At 41.0% G+C, this 20,736-nt stretch overlaps 1 protein-coding gene across 1 annotated transcript in view; it reads right to left on the bottom strand.

Annotated features, from left to right (window-relative positions):
• Nucleotides 1–20,022, bottom strand: part of CPNE9 (copine family member 9) — a 37,129-nt gene extending 17,107 nt beyond the window's left edge. The window contains exons 1-6 of the mRNA XM_089517638.1: nucleotides 19,856–20,022; nucleotides 16,823–16,899; nucleotides 10,858–10,921; nucleotides 7,138–7,241; nucleotides 5,326–5,430; nucleotides 4,613–4,654 (exon numbers count right to left, since the gene is read on the bottom strand). Of these exons, the coding sequence (XP_089373764.1) occupies nucleotides 4,613–4,654; nucleotides 5,326–5,430; nucleotides 7,138–7,229 (239 nt within the window). The 5' untranslated portion in view covers nucleotides 7,230–7,241; nucleotides 10,858–10,921; nucleotides 16,823–16,899; nucleotides 19,856–20,022. The remainder of the gene's footprint in view (nucleotides 1–4,612; nucleotides 4,655–5,325; nucleotides 5,431–7,137; nucleotides 7,242–10,857; nucleotides 10,922–16,822; nucleotides 16,900–19,855) is intronic.
• Nucleotides 20,023–20,736: the final 714 nt, after the last annotated feature.

The raw sequence follows: 20,736 nt of genomic DNA, 5'->3' as shown, positions 1-20,736 counted from the left end.
CCTCATGATAGGGCTCAGTTAACCTAAGGAAAGATAGAAGCATGAGCTTTCAGTTGGAATAGTGCAAAAATTCAAGCATGCAACCTTTCCACAAACCCATTCCTGAACACACACTCTCCAGGGAATCCAAGCATCTTCACTTCATCATCTACTCCAGTTCATCAAGCCCTTGGGCCTACAGTAGGATTGGAAAACACTTGTGGCCTTATTGCACTAGCCCTTGTGTTCCTAAAAACACTATTCAACCCCCATAACATTATCTCTGCTCCTTATCTTTGGTGTGTGTGCCCTCCCCAGAAATAGATATAAAATGAAAACAGTTTTACATTTAAAAAGGTCTTTTTTGCTGTTGTGAGTGGGTGTGTTCCTGATCAGACCTCTTGTTAATTTTAGAGTTAACTGATCACCCAACCATTGGCAGGTGAAGCCAGCAGCTACTGATCTATGCTCACTTTTATCTGCCAGCAATTAATAAGTTTAAAGTTAAGAAGAAATAGCAAGCAAGACAGAAAGGGTAATGAAAAAAAAGTTTCCTGACAAGTGTGTATGTGTGAGTGAGAGCAAATAAGAGAGAAAGGCTCTGAAACAGGGCTGGAAAAGAAGGTGAGGAGGACAGTGAGCCAGAAAAACCATGCTCAATGAGCACCCAAAATCACCATAAAAGTGCAACTGGACTTTCAAAAAAGAAATCATAGCAGAAAAGCAGCAGTAAAGGAGGTCATTAACACATGTTTGTCTTAATAAATATAAATACTTTTTAATAATAATAATAATAATAATAATAATAAATATTATTATTAAATACTTTTAAAATGATCTCTCGCAGGAGAAAAACAGAAGAGCAACGGTGTCGTGCGACAAGGCTGAGGCAACAATAAGGCTAATGTGACGTTATAATGCCATAGTGCAAGAAGGCTCTTGCTCTCCATGATGTTTATCACACTATGCTCTTAAAGAGGTACTATTCCAGTGTGACTCCTCTAGCTGCCTCCTGTTGCATGCTGGGATTGGCAGTTTTAAGGAGGGGTATTTAGAATTCTCAGGCAGAGAAGTTCAGCTCCTTAAAACTGCCAATCCCAGCATGCAACAGGAGGCTGCTAGAGGAGTCACACTGGAATAGTAGCTCTTTAAGAGCATAGTGTGATAAACATCCAAATCTTGTTGGCCTTCAGCTCCCATAATCCTTTACTACTACCTTTGCTGGATAATGCTAGTGAGAGTTGCAGTGTAGCCAGCGTGGTATAGTAGTTTGAGTGTTGGACTACGACTATGGAGATCAGGCTTTATTTCCTGCCCAGCCATGGAAACCGACTGGGTGACCTTGGAAAAGTCACATGCTCTCAGCCTCGGGGGAAGGCAATGGCAAACCTCCTCTGAACAAATCTTGCAGAGAAAACCCCATGATAGGTTTGCCTTAGGGTCACCATAAATCAGAAATGACTTGAAGAAACACACCACACAATGGGAGTTGCAGTCCAAGAACATTTGGTGAGCTATGCTCCCCTGCCCCCAACCTGCCTAGTCTATAGGTTGGATATACACATTCAAATAGAATGAGATGGGAGAATATCATTTTTAAATGCTGTGCTGCATTCAGAAACCCAAATCAAAAACCAAACTTCACAAGTAGAAAACTATCCAAGCAGAGATTGGAATCTGCTCAGATAAAAAGCGGAGTTTGGAAATTTTACTTTTGGGAGATTACAACTCCTAGAATTATCAAACTACCTGGTCAGCATGTCCACTGGCTCTGCTAGCTGAAGGTTTCAGGGAGTTGTGGTCCAAAAATAAAATCCCCATGTTCTAAAACTCTTGTCTAAAGCTAAAAATGATTATATCTATGCTGTCCTGGTCCATCACATTCAGATAAATAGAAACAGAAACACAGAGGGAAAAATAAATCCAAATGGCTTCTCCCATCTACAGGTAGAATTAGCACTGAATTCTCTCCCATTTTGTACTGCATGCATTGATCCATCCCTTGTTAAAAAGAATCAAGCTGGGCTTAATACTGCACTTTTAAAAAATAAACTGCACAAGCTTTAATGCTCCAAGTGTTTTGATATGCAGTGTTTTCAAAGGAGTCTGAAGTTGGGAGAAGAAGAAGAAGAAAATATTTCTGTAAAAGAGCAGCGGAGTGTGCCCTAGGGAACTGTGTTGCTTCAGGGTAACGTTTCTCTTGTCTGGCTGTGGAGCACCAGTGGTCCTTACCTGAAGCGACCTGTTCATTTGCTTCATTTGTACAGTATTTTCCTGGCTGACTCTCAAATGTCTTGGGATGATGCTTCTGTTTGCAAATAATGTAGTGTGTACCCACCTCATTTACCCTGCATTCAATCTCCCAGGCTGGGGCAAATTTAGAACTTGGAAAAATTACTGTTGGACTACATAACCTGTAATCCCCAGCCAAAACTAGCTATGTTGGCTGGAGTTTCTGGGACGTGTTATTCAAAACATTACTTTTTCAACCTCTGATCACTACCTTCCCTGTTTGTCCCAGCCTAAGTTTTAAAGCTAAATAACTCTATAATGGAGTTGATTTATTTGGTTCTTCTGTGTTTCAGTATGTGCCTTTAAGTTGCCTGTTGACAATCCCATGAATTTCATAGGGTTTTCTTAGACAAGGAACACTCAGAGGTGGTTTTGCCAGTTCCTTTCTCTGAAATACAGCCCACATCACCCAATATTCATTGGCAGTCTCCTGTCCTAGATCTAAACAGGACTGACCCTGCTTAGCTTCCAACACTGGACAAGATCTGTTGCCTTTAGTGTATTTAGGCCAGACTTACATCTACTACTTCTGTTTATATTGATGTTGTTATTACCACTACTACAATCTTATGCATATTTACTTAGCAGTAAGCCCCATTGTATTCAACAGGATCTCATGCAAACAAACATGCATAAGATTGCCCTGTAAAATTCTCTATATTCAGACTGGTAGCCTGCTGTTTATATCAAAGCAGCTTAAAACAGATTGTTATGCTATACATAAAACTAACCAAACCCAGGGCAGTCCCAGGGAACCTTTCAATTTGCCCACACATGTGAAAGCAAAGCTCCTAGAGCTGTTCCTTTTCTAGCAGATGGATGAAGCCTGTTCATTCTCCCCCTTGAGACAATCTTCTTCCCAGGAGGCAGAGGGTATATAAGGTACAGCTGGGTGCCCTGGGGATGTATTCAGAGTGTGCCTGCCCTTTTTCTAGAATGTTCCTGATGTATAATATTTTAACTAGGCCTGCGAGTTTTCATATGTTTCTTAATTAACTAATTAACATAATCAACTAAAGCTTAAGTGTTGTTGTTGCTGTGTGCCTTCAAGTAATTTCTGATTTATGGCAACCCTAAGGCAAACCTATCATGGGGTTTTCTTGGCAAGATTTGTTCAGAGGAGGTTTGCCATTGCCTTCCTCTGAAACTGAGACCATGAGACATGCCCAAGGTCACCCAGTGGGTTTTATGGCCAAGCTGTGAATCGAACCCTGGACCTTAAGAGTCCTAATAACCCAACTCTCAAACCACTACTCTATGCTGGCTCTCAATTACACTGCTCTAAATAGTATCACTTCAGAATAAAGAGATGCGTGTAGAGATGCAGAATTTTGAAGCCATGGAAAAACACCCATTTCCGTAAAAAATAATGATCTGACATTACAATGATCTGCTAATGTATATTTTCTTCTTGTTATATTTATTTATATCCCATCTTTTTCCCCAGACTGGGACTCAAAAGCGGCTTTGTTGTCCTTATTTACCCTTAAGAGAGTTCTGAATGATGGTGATCCTATCAGAGAGTTTTCTTAGCAACATTTATTAAGAGGGGTTTTTCCACTGCCTTTTTTCTGAGGCATTCTAGGTATTACTTGCCCAATATAATCCAATGGTCTTCCATGGCTGAGAGGAATTTGAACCCTTGTCTTTCAGAGTCCTAATCCAACATTCAGACCAAAATCTTGTTGCCTAGTTTTTAGAAATAATTTTGAGGGCTGAACACTTTTTAACACAACCCTCTTTTAGATGAAGTGATTTGATGTATTCAGGGAACTTTTATATTCATTTTACTCAAAATGAATATAAATCACCTTATTTCATTTTGTGGGTAGATTGCCTTTTACATAGAACAAGTGGAAGTTCAATTTAGACAGAAGTTGTATTTTTTTTCTCCACCCAAAGGTATATAGCTATTGCTTGGAGCTGAAGGAACATGCATGTGTGCCCATACATGCACATTTACATGCATGCACACAATTCCAGAAATCCTCATATGGTTCTTTTTTTCATGACTTGATAGCAAAAATGGTGAAAAATGACATGGCAATTGTAGGGGGAGGAACTGGATAGCATTAATTGACACTGAAACTACTGTTGGGATTTAGCCAGAGTTTAGCAAAAATCATTTTTTGAATGATATCTTCAAGAATTAGACAAGTTCCAGAATCCCTCATCTAGGATTGTCACTGGCCTTCCGGTTGCTAGATTCTGGAATTTATAGTACAACTTTTCTAATCTTTTGCCCTTAGCAGCAGCAAACTGCAGATGTCTGTACTAAAGCACCCCAGGGTGGTACACAACATGTCCCTATGTTCTAGATAAAGGAGACCTATCACCTCACCTGCCATCCCGGTCCCAGTCGTAGACATCAATTTTCACAGTCCTGGAACATTAGGTTAAAAAATAAAGTAAGTCAGAGAAAGTAACTTTCTTGAGCTTTTCCCCAATTTAGACTATTTAATTCCCCTGGCTGAAGAGAAGGAAGTACTACAAGCTCAACAGAGTTTATGCACATCAGTGTTCAGTGTACCTCTGCTCTGCTGCTTCACAAGAACAGCAAGACCTTACTGATGCCCACGATGGTGGGTGGGTTATAGGCATGACAGTGACAGTGATGTAATGGAGCCAGAGACTGTAGAGTCTGACTGGAGATGGATTTTCTCAGGAACATTGTATTGGTATGAACCACCCCAGTTGTAATGTAAAACTATTTCAAGATGGCATGGTTCCAGACAGGTGATTGAGACCTATTAGCTTTACAAGAGACGTTGAAGGAGATGATAACTAACTATTCAACACAGCTGCCTATATTTCATGGTTCCTCTTTAGGATTATGGGGTCAGTCTTGAGGACTGTCTTCACTTTAAAATTTACCACTGATCAGAGAAAAGTCATCTTCCAAACTACCCTCAATGAGTCAATTAACCTGAAAGTTAAGTCAAGCCTGTGTGACAAAGAATGTCTTTTTCAAAATCTTGGATCTTCTCAAGTGCTTTGTCTACTGAGAGCATAGTGCAGCCTCTGCACCCAAACCCAAGGCATATCAGCACTGACCTGTCATAGTCTCCATTGCACAGGGCGCGCACAGGGATTGAGAAGGGCTGCCATACTGGGTTCAGGTTGTTCTTCACGACCTCTGTCTTGTGACAAATGGTGAACCTGGAAATAGAGAGGGGTCATGGCAAAGGTTGCTGTACAAACTGAGAGAAAAAAGGGAAACACTGTTTGGTGTGGGCTGAGTGGAAGCACCACAAGGGACAGGAAGGTAAGTTGATGCTTAGGAGTAAGGTGTAGTGTAGAATTATCCTGTGCAGTGGTTCCCAAACCTGTCTCCTCAGATTTGTACAGACTGCCACTTCCAGAAGTCTCAGCCCATATGGTTCATGGGCAGGAATTCTGGGAGCTACAGTACTTCAAAATTATGGGGAACCATAGCTGAGAACTCATGATTTAAAGCAGAGATCAGACTTCTGGATGTTGTTGAACTGAAATTCCCAGCTTTCCTTATGCTGGATAGGGTTGATGAGATTTGTAGTCCAGCAACATCTGGAGGGCTACACAACCTCCACTCTTAATCTAAGAGGTACAAAGCAACATCTGTCTAACTGAAATGCAAACAAAGAGTGAAAATGGCTAGGTCTGCTGTTCATCCTCTCTCTTCCTTGAAAAGCGGGGGGGAGGGAGAGCAAAGTACTCTTAGTGGATTACTGCAAATGCTAGGTGAGAGAAGGGTTAAGAGAGGGATTCATCTTTTGTCCCCACATAGGGTCACCTTTGGGGAAAAGGTGACACAGAAGGCTCTGTGGGCAAAATGCCATCAACCACCTATGAGCTAATTAGACACACAGCCTTTAAATCTGCTATGAATCATGTAAGAGTAGAAGAGAGCATACTCTTCAACCACTGAGATGTCTTCTTGCTACACATTTATTTGGATAGGCAAAATCTATACTCTAAGGCTGCCTTTATGACCTCTAGGCACCATAGGGGCACTTTTGTCACATTTTTAAGACCCCTGGGGGTATTTTAGATCCAAGAGAGGTCTTTTAAATGACTTCTGGTCACTACCTGATGCTAACTCATTGGGGCCCAGCCCCCAAAACATGGGAGAAGCATGCCCATGTCCCCACAGTGCAATAGGGGTTTAAAAAACAACAACAGTATTTTCCTTTAAATGTGGTGTTCAGGGGTCCAGGTCTCCTAGGGATGTTTAATAAGGTCCCCATGTATCCATCCCTGAAATAAAAGCATGAGGAACTTGTGGTGTTTATGGTGATACAAATCCCCATCATCACATGAATGGAATTTCTTGGCCATTTCACTATTTGTTGGGGAGGGATGGAGGGAAAGCTCTTTTAGCTGTAAAAGACAGACACAAACTGCAGACTTTAGTTAGAGAACTTAATTTATTCTGGCTTGGGTCTAGGCAAGCATTGTTTCTTGAAATTCATATGCACAACACAAAATGGCAACCAGTATCTCTGTAGATGCTGGAGAACAGTAACCTGTTAAAACATCAGAATTTTGTGTAACATAATGAACACATTATCCCATCTCAGAATAGATGTGTGTTTGTCTCTGTATCAAAATTGTGGCCTGTAAGTTATAGCCATGAAGCCTAAAAGGGTTCTTCAGCAACTCTCTCCAATCTCCTTTAAGCACGAGACACTAAAAAGAATTATCACAGAAATAAGACAAGCTCACTGATCCTTATGGAAGAAACATCCTACAAAACTGTAAGGGTGTCTCTGAAAGACAGGAACTCAGTGGCATTATCAAGGTAGCCACATGGTATGGGAGCATGAGTATACAGATGTGCCTGGTTAACAGGATGCTAGGGCCTCAAAAGGGGTATCTCTTGCGTACGTGCCATCCTCGTTGCTGCGGTAGAAAACAAGGAAGGGATCAGATTTGCCGAAGAAATCCTTCTTGTCAAGTTTGTTGGCACACAGCTGCATGGTGACAATGTCCTGTAACAGAAAGTCTGTATCAAACCAAAGCAAAGGAGTGGCAAAGACATCACCAAAAATCAGAGGTACAGTGGTGGGAAATTGGAGGCACTACTGAGAACAGGATTAGCTACTCTGAAATGTGTCTTTGAGGAGAAAGGTAGGATATAAATTTAAAAAGAAAAGTTTGCCAACTGTTTTTCTCTCACATTTCATCTTTCCCACTGAATTAATGTGGTCCCTTCCAACTCTGTGAATCGAGGAAGGGAATGAGAATGTGGATGGAATGATGTGTAATGATGTGCTTGGTATGTAGGCAAAATTAATGGCCAGAAAGTTCAGAACTCTGCAGAAGCTTGGATTCCAGTTTCATTTTGGTCAGATGGTTCCTCACAGTCAAGGTCTAATTTTACTTCCAAGAGACCAAACTTCTAAGCCACCACTGAAGTGGTGAATTCCTGGTCTGGACTAACAGGATGGTCACATTTGCACATGATTAATTTCAGGCCTTGTTTCTGAGGACTTTATCACATGGGGACCTATGTGTTTCCATCCTGAAAATGGTTAAAGTGTTGTCATCCCAGAAAAGCAAGCAAATTTGCTAATGATTATCACACACAGAGCACAAATCAGGTGAAAAGCATATTACTTAGGCAAGAAAGTGGGTCGAAAACGAGTGTGGGTTTCAGACAGATGAAGACAAAGTCCTTTGATAACTTGGAAATAACTTATTTGTGCATGCTCCAAACTGTCATTTCTACAAGGCATACACAGACATGCTTCAGAGAGGAAAGGGAAACAGGGAGGAAAATCCTCTTTGCCCCAGAAGCTGTTTCAGAGGAAGGCAGGCTGAGGTTTCCCTTCGCAAACTCCCATAAAACCACACACAAACACACACACACACAAGAGAGAAAGAGGACAGGCTGGTCCATAAACCTGCTTGATTTCAGCGAGGGCTGAAACTCCCAGATGCCCTCCTTTTCAAGGACATATCTTCCATTTCTCCCTCCTGTACAGGAAGAATTCCAAAACATCCTCTCTCTCTGCCATCTCCCACCAGCTGTTCCCTTAGACTTAAGGCTTAGAGGCTGCAGGAGGGAGGAAAGCAGCCACACGAGGGAAAGAGGTGTGTGTTGTGTGTGTGTCACTTTAAGAACAAGGCTGCCTTCCTCGTCAGCACAGGAAAGAAACCTTGGAAAATGTGGGAACAGGGAAAATCCAGCACATGGTTTTCAGACGGCTCCAATTACATGAAGAAAGCAAATTCATGAACGAACTGGAAATAAAAACACAGCATTTTTGTGAAAATGCTTATTCCCTGATTCACCTCACTTTCTTCTTGGATTCTAACCAGTTTGTGTGCAGCGTTGTCTGAAAAGCAATTGCAAAATTGCTCCTAATGCCCTGGATGACCCTGCACTGTGACCAGTTCAACCTTCCAATTTTCCCCGTGTGAAAAGGTCCTTAGAAACATTTTCCAGCCTTCCTTTGACTTTAGCTGTTCCCTATTCTCATGGGCCAAACTTTGACCATTGTGGAATTGCTTTTTAATGTGCAAAGAAGCAAGTGTTACAAAGCAAAGTGTTACAAATATGTGGCACAGCTGTTTGTATGTTGGGCTATGAGGAGATCAGGGTTCAATTCATGATCCATGAAAACCACTGGGTGACCTTGGGCAAGTCACATGCGCTCAACCTCAGGGGAAGGCAACGGCAAACCTCCTCAGAACAAATCTTGCCAAGAAAACTCCATGATAGGTTTGCCTTAAGGTCGGCATAAGTCAGAAATGACTCACACAAAACACCTTCCCACATTAACAAAGGTTTCCCAGATGAAAGCTTTGGAATAAATCTACTGTTAGAGTCAACAATTAGTTCATTTTCTTAAGGTTAAAAGAAATCAGACTCTCTTGTTATCTCATCCAGTACAAGCTGTTCCATATTATGATCATTTCAATTAAAAAAACCCTCCTATATTTGGATATTTTAAAATTTGGCCAGAAGGAACAAGTCCCCTTTTCTCTAGAAAGTAATATAGAGGGGTGGAATCAAAATTTTAAAGTCACCCCTTTGACTACAACTCCAAGAATCCTTCTGCCAAATAACAAACAGGACTACAGGATCTGTGAGATACAATTACTTTCCCAAACACTGGAGAAAAACAAACCATTTGGTTCCATATATTCACTAGAGAATCCATTTAGTAAAAATAAAAAGTGCATTGACCTGAATGCCATATCTGATTAATTTGCATTATTTTTCACTCCAAAAAACTCAGAGAGTGTTGCATATGGTTCTCAAGCTATCTCCCGGAAGGGCCAGATGAACACCTTGGTACTACTAAACATCCGAGAATCAGCATTTAGTTCAGGACTTTCATAGTTTTATGGTGGCCCATTAGCAATCCACTCAAGTTAATGCGACTTAAATTTGACATTTTAATGGCATGTAATAAATTCTCATACATCTGGTTTCTCGTATATTGCTGAAATACTGACCTCGACTTAACAATAAATGTTTCAATGGGAACTTCAGAAGACCCTCAGTAAATTTAAGAAAATAATCCTGAAAAGTAATAGCAAGGGATATTGTAGTAGCTTTCAGACAAACTCAAAGAGAGAACTTGGCAGCATGAGCTTTCTTAGACTTGGGCCTACTTCTTCAGATGCATGGGGTGGAGATCCAGGGATAGACCTATATATGCAGGCTGTGTGTGAGAATGTCCATAGAAATGCAATGCTTTGTGGATGTGGAGATGAGGTGACAAGTTCAGTTGAAATATGGTCATTGGGGAACAACAGGGGGAAGGATGTTGCCTAAAGCCAAGGTGAGTAGATAACCATATGAGCGAGTTTTGGAATGCAGTGTGGGAACCAAAAAGGAGACGTGATGTACTGGCCAAGGGTGTCCTCATGAGGTTGGGGGATTAGCTACCACTTGCTAACCTCATGAGGTCTTTTGTTCCTGATAAGGTTGCTGTTGTGAAAACTGAAGACAGCTCTTGTACCTTTAATGGTTGTGTAGAAGAAGGAATTTCACTGCATGCTGCTTGTCACACAACCAGGTAACAATCAACAGCTGCTGAAATCCCCGCCAGTTTTTACTCTGGCAACCCTACCTCTCTAACATGTTTATGTGAGAAGAAAAGGCAGAAAAAGTGGGGGGGGGGACACACAAGGATTATAAATAGCAAATAATTTTAGCTCTATCCTCCTAGTAAAATTCATTGAATGAAGCGAGGAAATGCACAAAATGAAAGCCTCATCTGGAAGAACCTCTGGTCTAAGAACCAGAAGTTCTTCCAGATGAGGATTTCATTGTGCATCATCCTTTGCTTCATTCACTGATGTTTTTTCCTTGCTGGTTACAGCATAGTCAAAGTTAATCAAATCATTTCTTGTAGGATAGGGATGTGAAAAATGTGCCCCCAATAGGGTTGGACTGCATTTTCATCAGCCCTTGCCAAAGGAGCCAATGTTGTGGTTGACAGTCTAAAAACATCTGAGAGCATATATATCCCATCCCAATTGTACAGGCTACTTACATCTCTTCAGCTCCCTCTCTTGCAGCCAGGCCAAAATCCTACAAGCCATTTTCCCTTAAGGGCTGAACCCACATGAGGAGAATAGACAACTCACCCGACAATTGCTGAGCTCTTCAGCAGTCAACAAAATGGTGCCACACTTTTTTCCTGGAATTCCGCTAGAGAGAGAGAGAGAGAGGGAGGGAGGGAGGAGTTTAATGTTGTTGTTAACTGTCCTTGAGTCAACCACAACTCATGGTGATCCCACAGATGAGACATCTCCAAGACCCCCTGTCTTCAACTGCTTTGCTCAGATCTTGTAAATTCATGCCTGTGACCTCCCTAATTGAGTCTATGCATCTGGCATGTGGTCTGCCTCTCTTTCTATGGCCTTCCACCTTCTGTAACATTATTGACTTCTGTAATAAATTGTGTCTTCTCGTGCTGTGGACAAAGTACAAAAGCCTCAGTTCCGTCATCTTGGCTGCCAGGAAGAGTTGGGGTTTGATCTGTTCTATGATCTGTTTGTTTTTGTTGTTTTTTTGGTTGTCCACAGTATCCTTAGCATTCTTTTCCAACATCACATCTTAAATGAGTTAATTTTCCTCTTATCCACATTTTTCACTGTCCAGCTCTCACATCGATACACAGTGCTAGGGAATGCAGTTTTTTGGATGATTCTAACTTTAGAGTTCAATTGTACATCTTTACACTTTGAGATCTTCTCTAGTTCTTTCATGGCAGCCCTTCCCAATTTCAAAAGTATTCTCCAGACCAGAGCCTGAAAAGGTTACTTTTTGGGCTGTAACTAGAATCCTCTAGCTAGGGTGGCTACTGGCTCCATAAGAAACATGGTATGTCAGTTACACTGCCATGGGAATGAGAGCGATGGCTAGAGGTGAGGGAGACACAGTGCGGACGAGAGGAAAGCAGAAATAGCATCTGACTGTTGTGTCAGAGAGCAACAGTCCCTAATTTATGTCATAGTAGAGCAAATGCTTGCAATTAGTGTGGTGGTAACACAGCAGCATTTGGGATGGTCAGCATTCAGAGGCATGCTCTGTCACAAAGAATTAGTGATGGAAAGCAAGTGATGGAGAGACAAGAGAGAGGTCCTGAGTACACCGCCATTCCCACTTTGATGATCATTGTGGCTGGGGAAAAAATCCAAGGAAGCTTTATTGGTGAGCTTCCTCCTAGAGAGGCTCAGAGGGTTGCACAGCCTTGCATCAAAGCCGGAAAACTTTGAAGCTAGCTGCCTCAAGCCAACAGTTTCCATCTGGGAAAAGCTTCAAATTAACACCTCCTACTCAAACCTTTCTATTGGCCTGGTCATCCACACCTGCAGCACACATGGAAAGCATAGCACAATCAGTGACAGAAACCAGAAGGTCTAACCATGAGCCCAAACAGACAGGCCAAAATAAAACTGCTTTGGGTCACTTTGGAGGTATACTATTTCAATGATGCATGTGTCCTAAGAGGTCAGAAAGCATGCCAAAACCATGCTTCAGTCCTAAGGACTGGAGCACAGCTTTAGCCCAGCTTCTGGCCTCTTAAGATGTGTGTGTGTTATTTAAACAGCATACCTCCAAAGTGACCTGAAGCAGCTTTATTTTGGCCTGTCTGTTTGGGCCCCATGTAACATCTATTCTGATCTGTCTACACTGACTGCCCCTATATTTCTGGGTGTAATTCAAAACACTGCTTTTGATTTAAAAGCTTTATACAAGTCAGGCCTGCAGAGCTTGATGTCATACAATGGCCCACACCCAAAGATCAATGACCTTCCTTGGTGTGCTTCCTCCTAGAGATGCTCATAGGGTTGTGAGAAAAAAAGAAGGTCTTTGTGGCTGTGACCTCTTGGTCTATTCAGTGTTCTTCCCAAGAAGGCCTGCTGTCCCTGATCTTTTTGGTGCCAACAAGTTAAGACATTTGATGTCACATGACCTTTGTCAATCAATTATCTCTATATACTGTCAGCCCTCCGTGGATTCTTTATCCGTGGATTCAATGATCCATGGCTTGAAAATATTTTTTTTTAAATAAATCCCCCAAAGCAAACCTTGATTTTGCATTTTATATCAGGGACACCATTTCACTTTGTCATTGTATTTAATGGGACTTGAGCATCCACAGATTTTGTTATCCATGGGAGGTCCTGGAACCAAAACCCAGCAGATACCAATGACTTAATGTAATTTGTTATCGGGAGAAGGTGTTTTATTTTACAGCTATGTTACTCCTGTGGTTTTTTAAAATAACTTTCTAATATTTTCTCATATTGTTTGAGGTTGCCATGGAAGACAGCTAAGAAACCTGAACTTAAACTATACATAGGTTCGGCACACTGAAATGAAAAGCTTGTCTCGTATGGCTATCATACCCATCTAGAGAGCTGAATCCGACTCTCTATTTGGCTTCCAACCAGCTAAGTATTTCAATCTATCAATTATCTGGGTATCTTTGAACTGAATAATCAATTACTGTTGGAATATTCTGTTCCCCACTCCTTAGAATGATGGAGATTTCCTGCATGCAAACTCTCCTCTCTCTCTCTCTCTCTCTCTCTCTCTCTCTTTTTCATTCAAACAAATCATGTGATTTAGGTCAGTCTCCCTTTGGGACTAACAGACATTTTCTCTCAAAGATTTTCAGCTGAATTGCATGTTTTCCATACTCCTCCTTTCTCAACTTTCTTTGGAAAGATGGTGAGATAAAGATTTCTTTTTACCTGAACTATTTACTAGCTAGATTAGGATATAGACTTTATATGTAAATATAGGTTAAAGCCACTAGTAAACTTTTGTTTAAACTGCAAACTACTTGTGTTGTTTTTGAGTCAGTCTCAGTTCTTAGAGAAGCATGGTTAGACAAAGGCACATTTCTGCTACTCTGTTCATTTAAAGCTAGACTCAAATAAGCTAGGCTTCGACATTTTAAAAATATTTTCAATATTTTTGTTTCTTTACCAAAGGCCCTAGGAAGCCTTAAATTACTCTACAATTACTTGACTTTCTTCTTCTTCTTTTTAAAATGTTTTAAAGTTGTCTGAAGGTGCTCTTTTAAAGATCTGAAAAATATTTCTATAATGTATAATTTAACAGACAAAAACTTCAATATTGTCAGAAGGCTTTAATGGCTTACTCTTGTTGCACTAAATAATACAAAATATTCTTTATTCCATAAAGACAACAGAATCCAACTGGATTTTTAAGAAACCTGAACATACTCAAGGCCCATCAGGATTGTGGAAACTCCTTCATTTAAAGCCAGAGGGAGTTTCCAGACCATAGACTGGAGGATGCTATTCTGGAAGAATAGCCATGCTGGCTGGAGGATTCTTGAAGCTGTTGTTCAACATAAAATTTCCTAGGCCTGTTACAGACTGCCAAAATAAAGCTGCTTCGGGTCTCTTTGGAGGTATGCTATTTAAATGATGCATGGGTCCTAAGAGTCCAGAGGTTGCGCCAAAGCCACACTTCATTCCTAAGCACCGGAGTGCAGCTTCTGGATTCTTAGGATGCATGCATCATTTAAATAGCATACCTCCAAAGAGACCCGAAGCAGCTTTATTTTGGCAGTCTGTAACAGGCCCAAGTTCTGTTCCAGACAGAGGGGCTCAGCCACACAAATGAAGACACTCTGCAGCTGTCTCATCTTTTCCCCCATAACTGATTGGATGAGGGGGGGAAGATAGGAGAAGCAGCTGGAAAACACAGGAAGCTACAGGTGGACAACGTTCATCTGGACTCCACTGTAAAATGCTGTGAATTGACATAGAGTGACTTCACAAGAAAAGTTTAGTCTGGAAGCACTCATACTTGTAGAAATGTGGCAAACAGATTATGGATTTCAGCTGCCTCGGGTTTTATTATTTACTATGTTTTTTTATCAACTAATTAACTTATTTAGAGTATTTATACCCTGCTTCTTCAGCCAAAAGGCTCTCAGAGCAGCTTACAAATTGTTAACCCAGCCGTTCATGATTATAGTTCCTGTCATGCTTGCTAGCCATATATTTTGTATATGCTTTGTAATACTGGATGATGGAATGTGTTACACAACTGGTGATGCTGGATGGAAGGACTGTTTATCTTTCATGGTGGTGGATAACAAGCAGGTGTGTGGGGAGAGAAAAAAGAGAACTGTGAGCCATCAAGGTCAGTTCTGTGAGAGGCTTGGTATTAGAGGAAAGGAAGAGTAGTCCTGGGAAAGAGAATATTTCATTTGTAGACAAAGGAGATGTAAGCTCACAAAAATGTTTGAATTGCTATGGGCTTTTAATATACTGTTTAACTGAAAATACTTCAGTCCTGACATTGTTATTCTGTGATCCACTCAGTTTTCTGAATGAAGCTTTTTGACTTTGTTGAGGCATTTGTTTTTGAAGTTCACCAGTAAATGATACACAATAGCTCACAAAATGATTTAAAAGGCAGATAAACAATCACAATTGTTTACACTAGGACAGGGGCAGGGAATTTAAGCCAGGGCATGGAGGCTTTAGGGAAGACTCTACTTTGCCCCTGTTTTCTAATGTGGGGAGATCCCGACAAACCTTCCCAATTAGAAAGGCATGTTGTATGTGAGGGAATGACCACTGTTATTGCTGATAAGTGGCTGCAGATAACACTGGGACCCTCAGGCCTATGTTGTTTCTTCCACAGCTTTCCCAATTGGGGAAAACATCTGGCTCCTAAATGAGCTGTGACAATTGATTAAGGAATGCTTCTTATGCTTGTTTTGGGAGGACACAGAATGAGCAAAGTCACCTCTGTATCGAGCCAAACAGCATGTGGCAGGAGTTGTGTTGCCCCACTTCCACTTCTGGAAAGAAGGCTCAGCCATGTAGACCTTTCCCATCCCATCATTGTCCTGTCAGGGGGCAAAAATCCCATGCAGTACAGGTAGTCCTGTGTATGTTGCCAGTGCATGAGCTTGCCCAGAGGAGTGTGTATTGAAACAATAAGAACTATTGAATTAAAAATAACAAGAGAAATGATTCCACCTAAACATAAGGAGGAACTTCTCTACTGTTTGACAGAGGAACAGATTACCTCAAAGGATGGCAGACTCTCTTTTGCAGACCATCAATCAGAGACTGGATGGGCATCTCTCAAGAATTCCTTAGCTGGCTATTTTTGCAAAGCAAGGACTTGGACAAGATGGCCTTTGTGTTCCCTTCCAGCTCTAGGAATCTACAATTCTAAACTTGGCCTCTGATCCAAGGAATAGGGATACAAAGCCCTGGTAAATGCCTGTATTGCAGCCACTCACTCACAAACCACAAGGCTGTGAGTTCAATACCAGCCAGGGACTCTGAGTCAACTCAGCCTGGCATTCTTCCGTTGGTCACTAAAATGAGTACCCAGCTTGTTGGAGGCAATTAGCTTACACTTTGTAAACCACTTAGTACATCAGTAAGCAGTATAGAAATATACTTGCTATTGCTCCATCTGTGACTCAACAGAGGTTGGATGGCACTCTCTTGGGAACTATGTATTCCTGCAGTGCATTGGGCTGAATTAGATGGCCCTTGCAGTGCCTTCCAGTTCTATAATTCTATATGTAGTTGTTAGTCTACTGCAAAAGGATCTTGTAGCACCTTTAGGATTAACTGTGGAAATGAAGTTGTAGCATAAGCTTTCGCAGACTTGGTATACTTCCTCAGATGCATGGAGTGAAGGGTTGCCCAGGATGGAAAGACTTTTATATGAATACCCACAGAAATGCAAAAGTTGTGGGCATGGTGATGAGGTGACAAAGTCAGTTTTAACTATGGTTGTTGAGGGACAAAGGTAGGAGAAAAGATGTTTCCTAAGGCCAGGGTGGGTGGATGACCATATGAATTGTGATTTCCTGGCACTCTACATATATTATAGCACTAGTTAACACCCTGGACTCATGAGGACACTCTTGGCCAGTTTACCACATCTCCTTTCTGGTTCTCAGCTTGTACACAACACATTCCTAAACACTTGCCAGCATTCATATCACATTGGAGCAGAGTCTTCTCTATAGAAACATCAGGCAGGCTTCATAAGACCATCTCCCCCCACTTTTGCCCCATGACTCACATGAGGGGCCGCTCCAAGCGACCTCTTTGGGAGCCGATGACCTCGCCCAGTGCCACATAAGCTTGTCCTAGAAAGTCCTGAGAGAGAAAGCGAAAAAAATAGATCATGGAACAACTGGAATAGGGGAATAGAGATCTTACTAAGCTAGCAAAGGCCCCTTCAGATTGGTATAGAGAACAGCAAGTTCTTTCAATATAGCTCCTTGAGTGTTGTTCAGTTTGGCCAGTTGCAGTTACCTCCATATGCACTCATCCCATTCTTTTGGGGGGCTGTTTCTAGTAATTTCTCAGAAACTAATGCTCTTCCAAAAGATTTTCGAGGCATGGTTTGGTGATTCTATGGTTTGAAGGACAAATTTTCTCCACTGAATTAAAAAAACAACCCTAATAGTACTTGAGCCTAAAAGTGCCATTTTACCCATGCATGACAGCATCATAACTCTAAGCAAGAATGTTTTTAAAAGGAGAAGAGGACTTCTGTGTTCTGATATTTCTCAGAATTAAAAACAAACCCACCTGAGGATGGGAATAAAATATTGCAACTAAATGTGCCAGAAAATAATCTGAGACAACAGAAATATTGTTTGGATATTTAAAAAATAAAGCATAAAGAAAAACCCGGAGAACTACAGCAACAAATACCACAACTTCGTGACACATTTGTTCCAACTGGAGGAGTCCAAAAAATGTTGTATTCTGCAGTTCCATCGCTGTGTGCTATCATTGTTGGCTTGTGGCAGACACCATCACAGTAGCTCCACCTTGTACCTATGTACTTTAGGTAAAACAGGTTGAGAGTTCCTTATTTTAAATTCTTGGAAACAAAAGTGTTTCGGATTTTGGATTTTTTCTGCTTTTGGAAAACAGTGTGCCCTAAACAAGCACAAGCTTGCCATCCACAGTTTGAACTTCCACCAACAGCAAGGCCCAGCTTTTTGAATGGGTGTGCATGCATGTTGCGGCGTGATTGGGAGCACATACCCATTTAAAAGAATGGGACTTAAGGTCGTGCATATTTTGCTATCTGCGGGGGAGGGGGGGGGGGTCCAGAAGAGATCCCTCATGGATATTAAGGACACACTGTATTTGCTAATGAGGTACCTTGGAAATGGGACCCAGGTCTAAAAATGAAATTCGTTTGTGTTTCCTATACCCCTTAGACACATAGCCTCAAGGTAATTTTATATACAATATTATTAATAATTTTATGCATGAAACAAAGTTTGTGTACATTGAACCATCAGAGAACAAAGATGTGGACAATTTTGGATTTTGGAACTCTGGATAAGGGAGACTCACGCTGTACTTCCCCATTGCATCTGTAGAAGCCAATTAGACTAGCAGCTGAATCTTAGGGCTTTATCACATGAAGTTCTTCTTCTGTTAAAATAATTCAGAAGCACTCTGCAATCAGGACTGCTCTCATCTCTATTGCACCTTTGTAATTCTAATGTTTATTCACTTGCATCCGCATTGCCTATTGCCTCTTAACCCACTAGTGTTCCTGAAATGGTGTTCAATGGGGAAAAACATTTAAAATACCAAACACATGAATATGCATATCAAAAAATAGACTATAAATCTTACTTCAAAATAGTTTATAAACAATAGTTAAAAAAGCCACCCTGAATTTTTAAGGATCTGCTCTAAGAATATTGAGTACTATATACTATGCTCTGAGTATACATATCCAGACATCCTCAATATGGCCATTTCCTTCATTACTGATGCCCAACTTGGGATGCGTCCAGACTAGTACAATTTGTACTAGTCTTTGTACAATTTGTTGTACAGCATTTTACAATTTGTTGCTCGTATAAAGTAGGTTTTGAATTATGGTAACCCTATGAATGAGAGCTTTCTAAGAACACTGGCAAAGTCTTACAAACTTAGGGCTGCTGCTAAGACGTGTACTGAAGTTGTCCTCTTTTCTTGTTGCCTTCCACTTTACCAAACATTATCATTTTTTGTAATCTGTCATGTAATCTCATGATGCGTCCAAAGCACAACCATCTCAGTTTAGTCATCTTGGCTTCAAGTAAGTCTGCGTTTAATTTGCTGTTCAACCCAATTATTTCAGTTTTGAGCTGTCCATAGCATACACAGAATCTTCTCCAGCACCACTTTTCCAAAAAGTTGATTTTCTTCCTGGCAGTTTTGTTCACCGTACATCTTTTACAACTGAATACTGATATCAGAACTACAATGGCATGGGAGATCCTGACTTTGGTATTCAATAATATATCTTGACACTTGAGGATCTTGCCTAATTCCTTCATAGCTGTCCCTCCAGGTCTTAGGAGTTTATAGCATGGGGGTTTATCCAGTGCAGAAACAGGATTTAAAATGGGAAAACTGTGCAAAAGCAGGATTGTTTTCACATGACATCATGCATTAACGTGCATAGAAAGCGGACAAACCCCGCAGAAGCAGGACTGTTTTCACACAATGCCAGGGGCATTGAGCATTAATCTGGCATTAACCTGCACAGTAAGTGGACAAAATCGGCTGCTTTTTACTTTTGGGATTCTCCCAAAAGGAAAAAGCAGCCGATTTTGTCCACTTTCTGTCCGGGTTATTTTTGCGTTAATGTTCAATGCCCCCGATGAGTCTGAAAACAATCCTGCTTTTGCGGGATTTTTCTGGGATTTAAATCCCATTTCTGCATGGTATTTAGGCACTTAGCCTCCCATGTGATAAACTCCTTAGTCGTCTTCTGATTTCTTGACTGCAGTCTCCAATCTGTTTTTTGACTGAGCCAAGATATAAGAAATCTGTAACTATTACCCTACCACGTTCATGGACTTTTATGGAAGACAGGTGTTCAGGTACTCTTCACTTGAGTTTTTTCCAGTATCCTGCTTTCCAACCATTAAGCCTTAATGAATAAGGAAAGATTTAAGTGTATCCTTCTGACTGGTAGCCTAAGAGCTCTCAATACAGAAGCACCCAAAGGTGGCCTGGCCCAACTGCACTGTGCCACTTGACCATCAGAGGGCAGCCTGGCCCCTTGAGCAGATGGCAGGTGACTTACCTTCTACAAAAGCCACAGTGGTCAAAGCAGCATGGAAAGAGAAATGAGAAGAGTGAAATGAGTTGCTTCATCCACATCGGCTGGGAAGCCCCTCAACAATTCCTGTGCAGCTCCCCATCTCCATTTCCTTTATGAATGGTGTCCCTCTATTCCCACTCCTGGTTCAACAAATCATAGTAGTAGGCTGACCATATTTCCTTGAGACAAAAACAGGACACTGGGGTGGCAAAAACGGGATGAGGTTATGTAATATCTGGTATTTGTGCAAAAGTAAAACGACAACAAGATTTATTACACAAACATATTGAGCTAACAATTATTCTTCAGTGACAGAACTCATACAAACATTTAGGTAGACATAGAAAGGGACTATATTTTACCATAATCATGTCATGAATATTTCTCTAATGAAGAATTTCTCTTAGATAGCAAATTTTAGCCTTGCAACACCTTATCATAAAACTTCTCACACTCCATGACACATTTTTTTTGACAGCCACAATTTCAAACAGGGATCTTCAAAGCATTTTTGCAACATAACAGGGCACTTTTCTTGGAAATGGAACAAAATTGACATTTATATTAAAATGACAAAATGCACTGGAAATATGAAAAAAAAGGCACTGTCCTGTTTAAAATGGTATGTGTGGTCAGCCTACATAGTAGCCACTTGCCTTGAAGTCAAGGGAAGGACATGCAATTATGGCTGCTGATTTTGAATGTCAGCTCCCATAATTTCTCATCAACAGTTATGCTGGCAAGGGCTGACAGGAGTTATAGGCCAAAACTATATGAACACAACTTGCCCAGCTCTGCTCTAAACCCTAGAGCCAAAAATACATGTGCATTTAATGCATTATATATGCAATAGCATTTATGTA

This window comes from Sceloporus occidentalis, unplaced genomic scaffold (assembly GCF_023333645.1).
Source record: "Sceloporus occidentalis isolate IW3139 unplaced genomic scaffold, rSceOcc1.0.p SCAF_1, whole genome shotgun sequence".
Classification (NCBI taxonomy): Eukaryota; Metazoa; Chordata; class Lepidosauria; order Squamata; family Phrynosomatidae; genus Sceloporus; species Sceloporus occidentalis.
The sequence above is the reverse complement of the archived record's forward strand: the minus strand, read 5'-3'. Positions and strand labels throughout refer to the sequence as shown.